At 40.4% G+C, this 16,705-nt stretch overlaps 1 protein-coding gene across 1 annotated transcript in view; it reads right to left on the reverse strand.

Moving 5' to 3' along the window:
• grid2ipb (glutamate receptor, ionotropic, delta 2 (Grid2) interacting protein, b) overlaps positions 1-16,705 on the reverse strand; it is a 36,295-nt gene that overhangs the window by 14,754 nt on the left and 4,836 nt on the right. The window contains exons 4-7 of the mRNA XM_038735241.1: positions 16,333-16,487; positions 7,037-7,315; positions 4,114-4,199; positions 2,133-2,202 (exon numbers count right to left, since the gene is read on the reverse strand). Coding sequence (XP_038591169.1) covers positions 2,133-2,202; positions 4,114-4,199; positions 7,037-7,315; positions 16,333-16,487 — 590 coding nt within the window. The remainder of the gene's footprint in view (positions 1-2,132; positions 2,203-4,113; positions 4,200-7,036; positions 7,316-16,332; positions 16,488-16,705) is intronic.

Raw genomic sequence — 16,705 nt, forward strand, 5'->3', positions numbered from 1 at the left:
AGATAGACAGAAGTAAATGATGGAGAGCTGATGGATTGGAGTAATAAAGATGAATTATGTGTGATTCTGAACTGTATAACTGAGATAACGTGACCAAAGTTTAAAACACGTAATTTTTTAACTGTGAGATGCTGATGCAAGCTCAGAAAAGGCTAGTGAGAGGATCTTTAAGTTGAAATTATTTGTGCTGTAACTACAAATTACTTTTTTAAGCATACCAAATAGATCAAAAAAGATTCTATAAATAAGACAGGTAAACTAGGTAATTAGAAAGTACTTTATTTTCAGAGAAAACTGTAAAGTCGTGCAAAAGATACATAAACACACATCTCAAAGAAACACTTTGAAATGTGTAGATTCTTGGCACTGAATCTGCCGAGCAATGAGGTGACGACATTCCTTGTAATTCTCATTTCACACTTATATAATGGTACAAAAAGTAAATGAGATACTGTATTGACAAGGTGTCCAAGCCGGTGATGCTGGACTGTCTGATTTCAACCACCCTATTCACCTCAGTGTTAACAGAAAGAAGAAGATTACAGAGATAGAGTTTAACACACCTGATGAGGACTGTGAAAAAAACAGGTCCACATTTCTGTAGATGCCATACACCATATGCTTTCTTTGTAAACACGAGACTGAAAACTCCCACATATCTTGTACTTTATTGTCTTTCTCTCTCCGGTGAGCACCCTCTGTTTTGCTGATCACCTCCTACTTCTGCAGCACCGTGTTATCAGGGAGAGCAGCAAAATTACACCGCGCCAATCAAATCAGTCTATCGGGCAGCCATGGGAACTGCTCTGCAATTATTCTTTCACGTGGCTATCAAGGTGGCTGAATACTGCTTCTTTACAAAGCACTGGATATATTGGCTGATACACTTTATTTGTTGAGCTGTTGATAGGTACAATTCAATTTCATCCACGCTGAATTTCTCATCTGCTCACCCACACTAACTTTCTGAACATCCAGAGGCTGAAGGTCAAGAAGTTGTAAAGTCCACACAAGAAGGATGATTACTCCCACAAGAAAAGTTCTGTTTACATAAAGGCTTTCGTTCACGTGCATCACCCCATACTGTACAGACACACATGTCAACGGTAAAGGAGAATACCGTGACAAGGAATAGTTGGACATTTTGGCATATGAACTTACTGTCACTGTCTTGCTGAGAGTTGGATGAGAGGATTCATCCCACTCAAGCTACAGCCAGCAGCAGGTTATCTTAGCTTAGCACAAAGACTGACGGTAAACAGCTAGCTCGGCTCTGTGCAATGGTAACTAAATTTGTTATGGGCTTTATCTGCTGCTAAATCTCAGGCCAGCACTCCTGGAGTCTTGTTGTCACTGCGAGGCACTGCATGTAGCCGAGAAATAGTCTAGTACAACCCCCCCCCCAACCGAGTTAAACTGGACAGAGCCAATTTAACTGTTTCCCCCTGTTTCCACTCTTTTTGTTAGGCTAAGCTTAATTTGTAGATATTTCTACAGACATGTCAGTGGCATCAATCTTCTCATCTAACTCTTGGCAAGAAAGCGAGTAACATTTCCCAAGCTGTCAAATGATTCAGCCTTTTTTCAGCACATCTGTCCATCCCAAATTAGCTTCCAATTAATTTTATGGTATAATAATAATGTTTGTTTTTTTTATTAAAAAATTGTTCTTCTTTCTACAATAAAATCTCCTATCCATTTATTCTGGCTTTAATGCTTCCAAAATCAGAAGTTTATTAAATGTGAAAATAAATTTTGTAATGCTATTTTGTTTGTTTTTTAATAGCTGAGACTTTCATTTTCTCCCGAGGATTACTCCTGATAGTCAAACAGACGCAATGCACATACTGCTTCTAGGTTAAAGAGCTCAGCTGAGAAATAATGATTAAAGAAAAACTACAATAAAACCAAATAAAAGCTTCATGTTTTCTGCAATGGATTATCTGGCACGGTGAAAGATGTTATTCATACTGGCAGCAGATGGCTTCTGCCAGAGAAAAACAAACTGACTAAATATACTGCCTAAGTTCAAGAACTTGGACAGCAGGCAAAGACAAAATACTACTACAACTACTCCTGCTGTTAGTAATAATAATAATTATTATACGTAATATTATTCACTAAAAACAAACCTCATGTCCAGTCCATTGAGGAAGAGGATACGGTCGCCTGGTTTCAGTCCACATTCCTCAGCAGGACTATCTAAGAGGGAGACAAAGATGGCAGAAAATCAAACAATCAAAAAGGATCCTGGCACAACCTCACCAGCTAAGAAGGTGCACTGATCAGATGAGCAGAAAAGGGAAAGATGGTGACTAATGTGATGTTGTCAATCTGTGTATGGCATCCAACAAAGCCCATCAACAAAAGAGGTGATCTCCATGCTAAATCTTATTACGTAAGGAAACAGTGCTGTCAAAACAATCCTCGTTGGAATCTGTTCCGACTGCGCTGTGCCCATCCACTGTCGCCTCCTCATCTGCCAACTCACTGCTGAATTTTCCTCACAATGAATGTCATCTTTCTTTTTACCCAATGTTGGGATACATCAAACTCTTCCATGTGATAATGGAGTGTGTGCATGTCTAAGCACATTCACAGGCCACGAGACAGACTGTAAACCACGGAGGTTGTCGTTTCCTGGTGATCGGTAAACGATCTGTGTTTCAGATCACGATGAGAGACATGCCATCCACCCCCACTATCTCCATACCAACCTCCATAAGGCCCACTGAGTCAGTTCGCTCCGGCCGCTTCAGTACATGATGGTGGGGGACGATGGTGGGCGGGAACAGTGCAGTCATCATCAAATACACACACATACACGCACGCACATAAACACACATACACATACACCTCCATCCTGCCATAGGAACCTGGCAAATTCCTGCAACAGTAACTTTGCAGCCTTTCTTGTCTGCTACTTTTAATTGGGAAAGCAATAACAGTTGATCAAATAAATAACCTTTTACTGCTGAAAATTTAAATAATGAAAGAAATTAACAGGCTCACCAAAAGCTCTTAGTAGTAATTACCAAGACAAATATTAACATAACAACAGTGACTTTGATTTTTGTGGCAGTAATTTCCAAAAGAAAAAAGCCAGTTGTATTTGCAGGTACACGGATTACAAAATGAAACAATAGAAAAAATTTGACAACCTGAGGGAACCAAAAAATTATCTATAGTAAGACAATAAAGGTGAGGGTTAAAATCCCCTTAAAGCAATTGTTTGAGATTTTAACCACTTCATTGACCACAGTTAGATGAGAAAATTGACAACATCACTCCATTCAATATCAATGTAGCCAGAAACTGGTTAGCTTAGCTAAGCAGGAAACAAGGGGAGAGAGCTAGCCTGGCTCTGTCCAGAGGTAACAAAATCCACCTACCAGCACCTCTAAAGCTTACTAAACATAGTATATCTGGTTTGTTTAATGTGCACTAACACTGAAGCACAAAACCAAGAATTTGCAGGGGTTTTGGGGGGTTATGTTTAGAAATAGTCTAAATAGCACATATTTTACAGATTTTGTTACCTCTGGACAGAGGCTAGATGTTTCCCCCCATTTCCACTCTTAAAGCTATGTAATGTTCATATATTACGTCTCCTTATTTGTTTCATATCTCATTTGTAAGAGATTTGAATTTGTTTGCTAAATCATCATTTTCTTCAAAACAATCATGACAATTTGATCATAATCTCAGCATGATTTGATTGTATAGAACATAAAAATAAACATGAACCGCTAGCAGCAGCAACATTAAGATAAAAGCCTGTGTAAAGTCCCTGGATGTAAATGCGTAGTAGTGACTGACTGCTTTGTTACTGTACAGCACAGCCTGTTCTGAGTGTTTTCCTCTTAACATTTCATTGGTGACTCAGACAGCTCCACTTCCTAGTACACTCATAGTCACACACACACACACCTCCTGTGCACCTTCAAGCCCCAGCGGCTGGCACCACAACAGACTCACCCACATACACAAGTATGTCCGCCCCTCCCCCTGCTGACAGCCAACGCAGAACAAGGTTTGGGTCAAACTACCACACACAGGGAGGAGGCATCTATCAGGACTGTACTGTACTGGATTTTAATATAGAAGCAATACCTGGGATGACGGAGTCGATGCAGACGGGTGCGTGACCCCGCAGTGTGAAGCCGAAGCTCTTCTTCCCCCTGTAGACCCGAATGATCCTGACAAAAGGCAGGAAGTGAGATGAACAATTACAACAGATTTACAGACAATAATTCTTGACTTAATATAACAATGAAATAATACATTTGAACTCCAAATTATAAAAGAATGTTTTATCCAACTCCAGCTGAAACACAATATCATAAAGTGTATTTTTTTTGCATCATTAATGACAGAAAACTGCAGATTTCTTTTGTTTTTGTATGTTAAACTCATCAATTTTTTTTATATATTCACATCACAACTGTGATTTGTATTTGCAACCCCAAAAAATCCATGCTCACAATTATGTGTAAAAATTAGTTTTTAACAGCCCCTTCTTACTCATTCCCAATCATCCTGAAATCCATCAAATTACAAAACCAATACACAAATAAAATGCTACTTCAGTGTATCTTGATGCATCTTATTTCTTCATCCTCAGATGGTAGAGCAGAGGTTAAACCTTTTCTCACTGATCCACGAAGAACTTATCAATGTCACTAGGGATACAATTAATAATTATTGTCATTATCGATTAATATGTTAATTATCTTTTACGATACATTGATTTCTGGTTTGGTCGATGATACAAAACAAAGAAAGACAGCTCACATTTCGGCATGCGACTGATTAAAAGATGAATCAGTTATTATAACTGTTTGTTGATCCACTACCAATGAATTGTTCCATCATTAACTGTGACATCATGTAACCACGCTGATGATTATCAGTCTGTCTGTCTCTGAATGGAGCGCTCACTGACTGCTGTTTACAAGTCTGTTGTTGTACTTTACATTTGTTTTGATTTGTCACTTCCTGTCGGTGGGAGGCTGAACAAGTGGAAATATGACGTTTGTCTTTACTGCAATCCAGCTTTGTGATTTAGGCTGATAACATTTTTTTACATAACAATCCCAACTAGTGCAGCCCTCAACTCCCCATCACTCTCCACCTCTCTGCCTGTAGGTTTTATTCCCCAGCTTCCGGATAATAAATATAATTCAGGACATCCTCAACATAGATAAATAGCTTTGACATTTTGCTGATGTTGGTGCTTTGCTCTCGTTCACTCCAGCGGAGGAGCACAGGGGGGAGAACCCCCATTACTTTAAAGATGAGACACTTGTGCTGCCTATCCACAGCGCGTTGCCATGGACACGACTCAAGGCAACACTGCCTCGATATGTAAACAGGGGGATGGGGGACAAGAGAAGACGAAAGACGGGTGGGAAAACAGACAGATCTATTCTGCGGTTACTGGCTGTTATGTAAGACGAGCTAAATGCAGATGGTGTGTGTGTGTGTGTGTGTGTGTGTGAGGAGGGTGTTGGAATCAGAGGCGCAGCATCAGCCTTGAGCACGCTTGACAAATTGAGTGACTATCAGGCTGCTGAAGGCCTCTCCTGATTCCTGTCAGTCTGACTGCACGTTCCACTTTCACGCGATTTCACATGAAGTCACCCAGCCCCGAAAAATATTATATAACAACCCAAATCAATCAATCAGTTACTACTTAATGAAACCACTGAGACATCAACTGCTGGCTCATTGTGCAGCAGCTCCGATATTAACCTGAATAGACATTCGCCAATCAGTAGTGACAGATTTTGAGTATCTAGGGTATATCAAAAGTCTGTTTTGTATACAGAACATAGTAAAAGACCATCCGCTTAAACTAAACTTTAATCTGGGGGTGGAGTTATTCATAAATATGAAATCTCTATTTATTTTTTAACATTAGTTAACCTGATTTAATGATTTGTGTACTCTCTGTCTCTCTCTCTCGCTCTCTTTATATGTATATATTTCTCTCTCTCTTTCCTCTCTATCTCAACTATCCATAGATCTATCTTTCTATCTCTTTCTCTGTCTATTTCTGTCTCTCTATCCTTTTGTCCCTACCTATATCTCTAATTACCTCTCTATGTCTCTCTCTAATTATCTCTTTCAATCTCTATTTCTCTATATCTATCTGAATATGGATATATAGAAATCTATACCTGTCTATATCTGTCTATCTATCTATTTGTCCATTGTATCTCTCTAGTTACTGTGGAGACACAACAGTGTTATACAACACTCTTGAGGAGGTTTATTCAGTTCAGGGAAGGGACCAACATGCAGCATAACTTCTTACTGCGTGTGCCGTAATCTCTCCCATTTAACACAGTCAGCTCGCCTCCTACTGTTGTATGGCCTGCCGATATGTTGACATGTTCTGCCGCACATTTCCACTCCGATGTGGGTGAAGGCAGATCATGGGATTTAGTTAGCTGGCTCAGTGTGGGAGTGCACTGGTTTGCACTGGTGTTATTAATTGGACAGCCGTGTAATCAGGGTGTTAGTGGGCGGAGGGTGAGTGGGACAGTTTGAACGGTCAGGGGTTCTACAATGGCGCAGGATTGATAAACAGCAAAGGAGATACACACAGGGAGATGGGTAGTTTCAGTTTTGAGGACGTGGTTATCAGAGCACTTTCTAACTTATGTGGTAGAAAAAAAAAGAAAACAACTTATGTGGTAGGGTGGAAAAACATCTTCTGATATGGACAGATTTGCGCAGCTTCTTGACGAGTCTCTTTAGGAAGCTTTAGGATGCAAGAATGTGGCGGAGACAGGGGAATAAGTGGCACGCTGTCCTCCGTTTCATTTACATTTTCCAAACATCCTGCCCGTAAATGTCTGAATAATAAAGTCTGTCATTGGCTGCAGCATTATGTGCTGAGATTAACCTGTTGGTAGCCAGAGTTCCAAGTGTAAACAACACTTAAAAAGAGAACTTAAGACCCATAAAGCATCATATTATTAACAAAAAACAACATACTGGTAGTCATGTGTCTCCTACATCTGCTCACCTCTGATTGGGTCCGATGGGGGGATGCGCAGGTATCCCAGAGACAGACTTCCTTAAGCCCCTCTCTCTCTCTGCTTCACCCCTCCCTCCTGGTTCTCCATCTCTGGGCACTGAGCTGGCCCGTTTGGACCCGTGGTGGCGATCGGAGTGATCCTCACTCCGACTGCGCCGGAGTCTGCCCTGCGGCTCGCTGATGCTCTTGCTGCGGCAGAGCCGGTTGATCACATTCTGGGAGACTGCGTCGTCGAAGCGCTGCCGGTGCTTCTTGGGAATGAAGATTCTGGCGAACATGGTGGCATGTGAGGAAAATAAAGGGGATGATGTTAGTTTTTGCCCACAAGAGTTGCCGAGAGTAGGAAGGAGGATGGAGCTACATCACAGATCCACCTCAATCCATGACCGAAAACCTTGGATTTCCAGTGAAATAACAGCAGCAGGTCAAACACCCAGCATGAGCAGAGATTAAAACATGATGATCAACTCGCGAGCTGCTAAAATAATCTTCACAAGTCCAAACTAATTCTAATCAACAGGCTTCCTCCTTCAAGACTCAGTTTCAAAGAAAAGAAAAAGGTGAGGAGTCTTTCCCCCGGAGGTGGCTGCTGTCCCCAGAGAGAAGAAAGAAAGAGAAGTTGAAAGCCAGAGAGAAAAGGAAATCTTGGTGTCACTCGCTGCTTGCTGGAGTCTTACTGCTGCAGCGTGAGGCACCACAGCCAGAATACAGCAAGAGAAAAAGGTGTGGGAGTGAGCGAGCATGGGATTTTCTCTCTCTCTCTCTCTCTCTCTCTCTCTCTCCAATATCTCATTCTCACTCTCTCACTCTCCTACACTTCCGTGCACGCCTCACCTCTGTGTCACTGTCACTGTGAGCACAGAGCAGGAAAGCTGTGATCATCTCACCGACTCTGGACCTCACCGATTTTACCATTTTCATAAAGAAACTGAATCCGCAAGCAGCACTCAGTAGTGGCACAATGAACTAGCAAAATGTCAAAGCAGGGGATGAGAGTGAACTGTACGTGCTGTTCCGTATGGAGCGCTGGCTGCTCACCAAATCACAACCCAGACCATGAGAACAAAACAAAATGAGTCGTCCCCCCCACACACGAGGACTCAGCTGACAACATAAAAACAACAATTCATTCAAGTGATCAGAACTGCTGCCAGGAGACAAGACAACCACCCACACACACACATACTTTCTATAGCTTTACTTGTAAGGATATTCACGTTATACCCCACTAACAGTAATATGTTAAACCCTAAACTTTAACTTCTTTCATATCTGTGGCGGGGTTCGATCACCGGCTCCTCCAGTCTGCATGTCAAAGTTGGGCAAGATACTGAACCCCAATTTGCTCCCGATGGGTGAGCTCTTGTGAATGAATGATTAGTTTCTGTTTCTGATGAGCATTTGGCATCTTCCATCGTAGTCTCCATCAGTGTGTGAATGGGTGAATGTGACATTTAGTGTAAAGCGCTTTGAGTGGACTGGAAAGGCGCTATACAAGCACAGCCCATTTACCATATCACTCACTTTAATGTAATAGTTTGAAATGTTTTGGGAACTACACTTATTAGCTTTCTTGCCCAGAGTTGGATGACAGACAGTACACTGAAAATGAAGCTACTGCTAGCAGCCGGTTAGCTTAGCATGGTGGAAACAGCTAGCTTGGCGCGGTCCAAAGCTTAAGAGTTACTGGTAGGCAGATTTTGTTATCTTCAGACAAAGCCAGGCTAGTTGTTTTATATGCTAAGCTAACCAACTTTTGGCTACAGCTTCATATTTACCATACAGATGCAGTGTGACAGTGATATCAATCTTCTCTTCTAACTCTTGGCAAAGAAAATGGAAAGGAAATCCAAGTATATTCTGGACTTCCATACTATTGCTATACGGCCAAACAAGTCACTTAACAAAGAAAAGTGGTGAAATTCACCTCATTTTGGACAATTTATTAAGACAACAATGTACATATGTTCTCAGGAGAAAACAAGAACATACACACAAAAAGTAGTCTACAATATATAAAAACACAGCATGTCCAATATATTAACACCATGTCTTTTAAACCAGAGCTAAATGAAATATGAACATTTTTGACTGCACTTGTTAATGTGAATTGTGAATGTGAAAAGAGAACCAAAATCCCAGCTGATACATCAAGCGAGTCAGAAGTTCATTATTTGACACCATGCTTGTTAAATCACAGTGGCATTGAGAGCCAACAGAGAGCGGAGCACCGAACACAGATTTGCACAAACAACTGTTTTGATTCCCACATACACCAGTCTGTTGTGTTCTGACTAGCTGATTCGCTGCTGATCTGCTGATCAGATGAATCAGCCAAAAGCAGACTGGGTCTGTGAAGAACAGCACCAGAGGAGCAATTAGCAACAAACTTGCTGATAGAGACGAGAGAGATAACAGCTACCACTGTACATGTCCACGGGAAGCTAATTAAGCGGCATAAAAACAACTTTGACAGCTGAATAAAACAATTAGAACACAGTCATTGTACGGGGAAAAGGAGAGGGAGAAAGCAACTTCACCGCAAATGTGAGGCCTGGTCACGGCTTGTTTTATCATTCAGAGTTGTTTAAGCCATTTTTAAAAGGTTTTCATGTAAATATAGAGCACTCCCAGCCTTGAGTCGTTCCTGCCATGTCGGCAATAATTCATTTTCATTTACATGTGGAACCTAAAGGTCACAGTTTCTGTTAACAACACTGGTCGCCTGTATGAAAAGCTCATTTTTGAAAAGACTGCACACGAGACCTTCATTCTTTAGTAGCCGTACAATATGCTTGTAGAGATTTTTCCATCCATCCATCCATTGTCATCCGCTTATCCTGCATACAGGGTCACGGGGCTTGTAGAGATTTAAAAAGGTATAATTATAGTCTGAGTGATTCTTTCTTTTTCTGGCCAATATTGATATTTGAGAGTTTTTAAAAAATCCAATAACAATGTAACAACTGATTTAAAAAAAACATTTGTTCTTAAATTATTTTCACAGAATTTTCACTATGTTTTGACTTTGAATGACAGTTTCCTCTGTTAGTCAACTTGTGGATAACTCATGTTCACAACTTATCTCCTTAATTGATGTAGATGCTGCCAAAATGTAAGACATATTCTCCACAGATAATACATTGTGGTCCATACAAACAGAATCTCTGTCTGCTTGTCTGGCAGAAGATACAGTACCTTGCAAAATGCTACATTACAGATCAAGGATCCAAAAAAGGTTTATTCCATATCTTAAACATATAAAGAATACAGACAGAATTCACACACTTCCAGCTTTGGCGGCCCCCAGTGGCAGTTTAAAAAGAAAAAAAAAAAAAACACTTGTAGACGGCCATGTTTGGTGCTACCCTCTTCACAGGAGCTCTCCATTCAGCACCACAACAACACAAGACAGAAGAACAGCAAGACAGCAGCCTTTTGTTTTTGATACGTTTCCCTCACTAGCTGCATGAATGATGTATTTTTATAATTGACTTCAATGGCTCACAGCAGGTTCAGTGTGGTGAAATATGATTAAAGGAGCCACTTAAATACTTACGAAAGGAAAGGGATACTTTACTGATTTTACACATTAAGATCAGTTTAGTTGTCACAAAAGTACTAGTCTTCCTTTGAAAACAATTGGATAACATTCTTCCAAAGTTTGAGAAAATAACTCCGATGATGTCATAATGATGTCATCAAGGTTATCTTGACTTTGGGCTTGAGACGCTTTTATTAAGACAACTTTAAAAAGAAAGATTATGTTACAAACTGGGGGTGTGGAGTTATGTGGGTATTCATGCAGAGAGGGTCTGATGAAAAACGTCACCAAGTTGAATTATGGGAAGTTTAGGAGCTAGGGTTTTGGGTGCTTGTCTCACTAGGGACTATAAGGCAGGATATTTTTAGCCTCTGCTGCTTGACTTCAGACAATTTTTTTGTAATCTGTTGCACCCAAGCTCAACTTCATGGACATGCATTAATAAATCATTTAAATAATAACTTAACAGCAGGCTGAAATAACAGTGTTTTACTACCATCTCTGGTTGAAAGTATAATGTCTGTTTGACCTTTAACCACACTCAGCATCACCCAACTGTGATTTCACAATGTACTAACACACTCTAGAGTAAAAACAAGAATTTCAGTGGGTGCTATGTTACTCTTTAAGGAAGGCTATGAGTTAATTTTATAATAACATACAAAGCCTTTTTAGATAAATCACTGGCCTTTTTGTTAAGCCGACATCATTAGGCTATTTAACTAATATTTTGTGACATGTAGCCTCTCTTGTGTGGGAAAAACGTACAGCTGCAGCTCCAAAAGTGTCTTATTTTTAATAATTTTCCAAGTTTAGCAGCAGAGAGATCAAAATCATTTTGAAGATGCTAAAAAATCTACACATCTTTAAGTGACAAAATGTCATTTTAAAAACATGCACCCTTTGTTTTAATGTAACTATCAGTCGTTGTAGAGCAGCTGCCACTTTTAAGAAATGGTGGGTATCTCATTTTTGGAACAAATCTGTTCAGTTAAAGATATAGGCCACGTATTCTTAGCATGCTGTCTCTGTCGCTGTGATCAGGTTTGAAGTGAACATGTATCCGACTGCAGCCTGAGACAGTGTTGCCTGAGCACAGACTACTGGTTACAATGAGCAGACGCCTGAGATATAAATACATGTTCTGTAGTGATGTAGGTGTAGCAACCCACACAGTCCCTCTCTGTTTGCTATCTGTGCTTCTCTGCTATTTGTCATCTATTCATATCAGAGTGCTAATTTGTCTAGGCTCTCTCACAGAAATAGTACCTGTTTGTGTATGGAGATATATATATATATATATATATGTGTGTGTGTGTGTGTGTGTGTGTGTGTAGCTACTGCTGCTACTGGCATTATGCTTTTATAAATGCAGATGTCCATCCACCTCACCTGTCATCCGCCACCTGCTGAAACAGCCACCTCATCACAAAAAGTTTTCCGCATCAACTCTTGGAAACTAAATGAGTGCTCTGATTTGACCTCATTTACAAAGAACAGAGATCTATAATTATCTGAAGAAGGGTTGTGGAGGAGGAAGCAAGCAGGGAGGAAGGGATGGATTTCTCAAAAGGGAGGAATGACAAGCAGAAAACTACAAAGAGGAGACCTCATTTCAATTTGATTGTCCAGATGTGGCTTAATTGCAGGCAAGCATGAGACTGATGCCTTGTCTGAACACACACAGAGAAGTGTAAAACGATGGAGAATATGGTCGATTTGTCCTGCTTCTCTTGAACAAGTGAAGCACAGTGGTGGGTCCACATTTAAGGATAAAGCCAGTGGAATTAAAATAATTAAATATTAAATGATTTCAAATCCGTTATGGGTGGCTGGTCTGTGTCCAGGAACTTAGAAATGATTCTGGGGGGAAAAAGGTCGGCCATATCTGGTCCACTGAGTAGACATGTCCACACTGGACTGAACATGTAAAGGGTCGCTCATAGAAAATAAAGAATGAAACAGAATAAGCTGCTCTGATATTATGTTCAAACATGACTGCAGAATGGAGATGAAAATGTTTTTGACTATAATAATATAACATACTACAGTTTGTAGTGAATGTGTATACCCATTTCACATTTCATTTATTAAATGCATTTGTGAGAATGTTAATGTTGTGTGCCACTGATGTAAGTGACATTACAAAGATCTCTGTAATTGTAGCCTCACAAAGCTAGCTTGATTTGTGAGAGTTTAGTTTTCGCTCTGGGTCTAAAAACATTCACACCGCATATATGTTTTTATTTTATTTTAGACTGCCTAACTACCAAACTAACAACACTACATTTCTGTTTATAATTTGACATTAAAATTAAATATTTGTTAATTAAACCTTCATCCTTAAAGCCGCTCTGTGAGGCTGTACTTAGGCACAGTATTGCTATGAGCTAAATGCTAACGCTAACATGCTCACAGTGACAATGCTAACATGCTGGTATTTAGCAGGTATAATGTCAACCGTGTTTAACATCTTAATTTAGCATGATACCATGCTAACATTTGCTAATGAGCACAGAACACAAAGTACAGCTGAGGTTAATGGGAACAGGAATTTGGTCAAAGACCAAAGGATTGGACAATTTGATCTGATGATGGCACTGGATGAAAAGTCATACGTTCAATACTAATTATTGCAATTCATCCTGAGATGGAAATGAATATGTGTAATATATTTTGTGGCAATCCATGCAGTAGCTGTTGAGATATTTCACTAAAAACAAATATATGTTGACCTCATGGTGGCGCTAGATGAAAAGTCAAAGGATCTACCAAAGTCAGTAAGATTTAGAATATCTGTAAAAAGTGAATGGTTATCCATCCAAAGTGCTGGTTCAACTGGCTGACCGGCATTGCCACCCATAGAGCTGGTAGCGTATCTAAAAAGCAAACCATCGTGGATGGTCCACAGTGTTTTTTGTTCTCCCTTCAGCCTGAAAAAGCTGGTCACAAAAAGCAGCGCCTAATTCTACCATTAAACACAAATGGATTCTGTGTTTATGTTGATGCAAAAGAAACAACTTGCTCCATCTCCAAGTTATACATGTACTGGCTTTAGTACGGTTTGTGCTCATCACGCACTTTAACAAAAGCAGTTTGCAAGTACCTAATGTTTCTCATCTTGTGAAATGTGGCAGCTCAGTAGAAGCTGCACACAAGCTGCCGCCACTGACTCCTGCAGTTGACATTAAACACCATCATTATCAGCGCTATTAGAAAAGAAAGCTTTGGGCACTGTAGGTAAAGAGGAGCTGATAAATGCAGATTTGTGGATTATTTTGACTCATGATGATCTACCTGTGATCACTCTTATTATATATTGTTATGTTAAATGGTTTGGTTTACTGGTTGAAGCTCTAAATAACTGATTTGAGCATGAAGATGCTGTTTTGATTTCCCTATGATGTTACTCATGCAGACATCATGTGCTACAGAAAAGCCAATTTGGGTAGATGGCACACACAGACTCTAATACAGGCACATAAAGTTTAAATGGAATATTTAAGTCATCTGAAAAAAAAAACAACATTCAACATTCAGCTCAAAAGCATTTACAAACACACACAGATGCACACGGGCACACGCCCTGAAACACATGGCAAGAGATTACACACTAATATCAGAGCATCACTCATCCTAATGACTTCAGTCACTTAAGAGACAATAGCACAATAGCGTGTCTCTGTGTTCCTAACTGTGGTACAACTAGCAGTGTCCATCTAAGGTTGTAGCATCATATCAAACTACATAAACACACTATTGACGGTTCACTTGAATTAACACATTATAGATTTAAAGCTCTGAATTGCCTTGACGAAAGCAACAGAGAGAACAGCAGATATCAAACATCAACATCAGCCATCGCCTTGTACTGTATCCGACTGCATTAAATGTTCACTCACTTCCCATTTGACATCCATAATTACACGTTGTAAAAACAGTGCAGCTGACAAAATGCATAAATAAAATGCCCTCGAAAATAAACAAACAACCACAACCACGTTTTATAAAACCTTTAGAAAAACAGAAACACAATTTAATTGAAAAGAACGGAAAGGTGTACTCACCCCAGACAATTCATCATTTTAACTGTCACCCATAGCTCAAAAAGAAACTGAACCTAAGCACTAAGTTGCACCGCCTAATAGTGAGCGGAATGACAGACACACCCACTGCTCCAGTGCTGCTTCTCTTCTCTTAGGGGGATAAAAGATATGGTGGACCTTGGTGTATGCAGGGAGGCTGTCTATACCAAGTGTCAAGGGAAAACGGTCAACACACAGGGAAAGACAGCGAGTGAGCGAGAGAGAGAGCGAGCAGGGAATAGCCCGAGCTTTGAGCAGAATAATGAGAAGAAAATCCATCAGAGAAATGAGAGGGGGAGAGGTAAGAGAGTTTTGAGATGGGTGGGGGATAAAAAAAACACAGAGAGACAGCATTAATGGTATTATTGGTGCTTGTGCAAATAGGAGTGCCCTTCAACATACAAATACCAATGAAGAGTTCTCAGTCGACAGCGTTTGAATTATTCAATTCAATTTAAGGCAGAAAATACATCCTGTCGCCTTGCGTGATTTCAGGAAAGGAAACACAAAAAAATTATCTCAACAGTGACGTCCTGCTGCTGGAAACCCTTCTTACAGTATATTAATCTCACTAAAAATAGTTAAAAGCGGTGTAGTACAGGAGGAAGCCAGCGTAGTAAGAGAGTGAAAGGTCTGATTGGCTCTACTTGTGGAAGAAGTGCAATCTGTGGACAAACTGTCTGGGGATTTAAAGAAAGGCAGGAGTGCTGCTCATTCTGGCACACGGGCGACCACATTCAGTGTGGTTACCTGAGTGGGTTTTCACATTTAGTTAGCTGGCGTTGCTCCATTTCATGCAAACACTTTGCCGCACACTTTCAAAAAACCTGTTGGCTGTAGCTGCAGGGTTATTTTGGGTTTTTTTTGAAGGGACTGCGGACACAGAGCAGCATGGCCATCGGTGTTTTCATGAAGTGAGTATTCAACTAAATCTGTCTGTGGCTCATCATCACAGACACCCCCATGCTGTGTATACAGTTCACATTGCCAATCCTCATTTACCGCTAACAACTCTAAGCTTTGGCCCCTCCATGTCAGTTTTAGTCTCTCAATTTCACATTTCAACACTGGTGACACTTTAAGCGACTTGGAGGGTCACTGTGGATTTACCCCGGGTGGCAGATGGGGTCCACCTAAACCTACAGTGTAGCTCTGAAATGGCTGGCAGCAGGCAGGACCCTCTCTAATCCATTCTGCAACAGAATGAGCAACAGGAAAAGCCCTGTTTATATGGTCATTATGGATTAAATCCCTGCAGATTATTTTACTTTTCACGGGGACTTTAAAATGAGAAAAGTGGGGATGTGTGTGGGACACAATACCAAGAGTGGGAGTAATAATCAAACAGCAATTTGTCTTTAATGGACAATCTGACACATTGGAAGAGACAGATGGGGATAACATGCAAGGATGGCAGAGCAGTACTCAAACATGGGATGATTTTATTATATAATATGTGTCTCAGACTGCCCAGGATAATGCTTTTTATAGTCAAAGGTTAGCCACTTTTCTATATTTTCACACGGTTTCAGAGGGCGGATTAGAGAGACCAGGCCAGAAACAACAACACTCTCCGCTCAATTTGCAGCCACCTTTTTACCAGCAGTTTATTCTTCTATGCAAAGTAATAGGAGCTGAAACGTCAGGGCTCTTACCTGATGCTGGAGATGAGCTGTCGATGCTCATCCGTGGTGAGTATGTTGGTCAGGGCCGAGGCCAACCACTCAACTCTCTTCTCAGCTGCATACTGCTTCAGCACAGTGAAGAGTTTCTCTTTCACTTCAGGTTCATCGCCTAAAATCTGCTCCACCTGGCAAGAGATTGGACAGTGATGTCAGAGGCTGGGAGCAGTTTGAGGTTAAGTCAGTAAAAAGGAGGAACATAGTAGATGCTGTCACTACACAGTTTTACATAGTGCCAGATCAAAAAAGAAAATATATAGTACTATATTACTTGAGTTTGGTCATGAGCTCTTGATGTCTTGTGCTTAGTCTCTTTTATAATGGTATATTTTCCCATCCATCCACA

The sequence above is a fragment of the Micropterus salmoides genome, unplaced genomic scaffold (assembly GCF_014851395.1).
Source record: "Micropterus salmoides isolate LMB-PRFRI ecotype aquatic unplaced genomic scaffold, ASM1485139v1 Ms_hic_scaffold_21, whole genome shotgun sequence".
Lineage (NCBI taxonomy): Eukaryota > Metazoa > Chordata > Actinopteri > Centrarchiformes > Centrarchidae > Micropterus > Micropterus salmoides.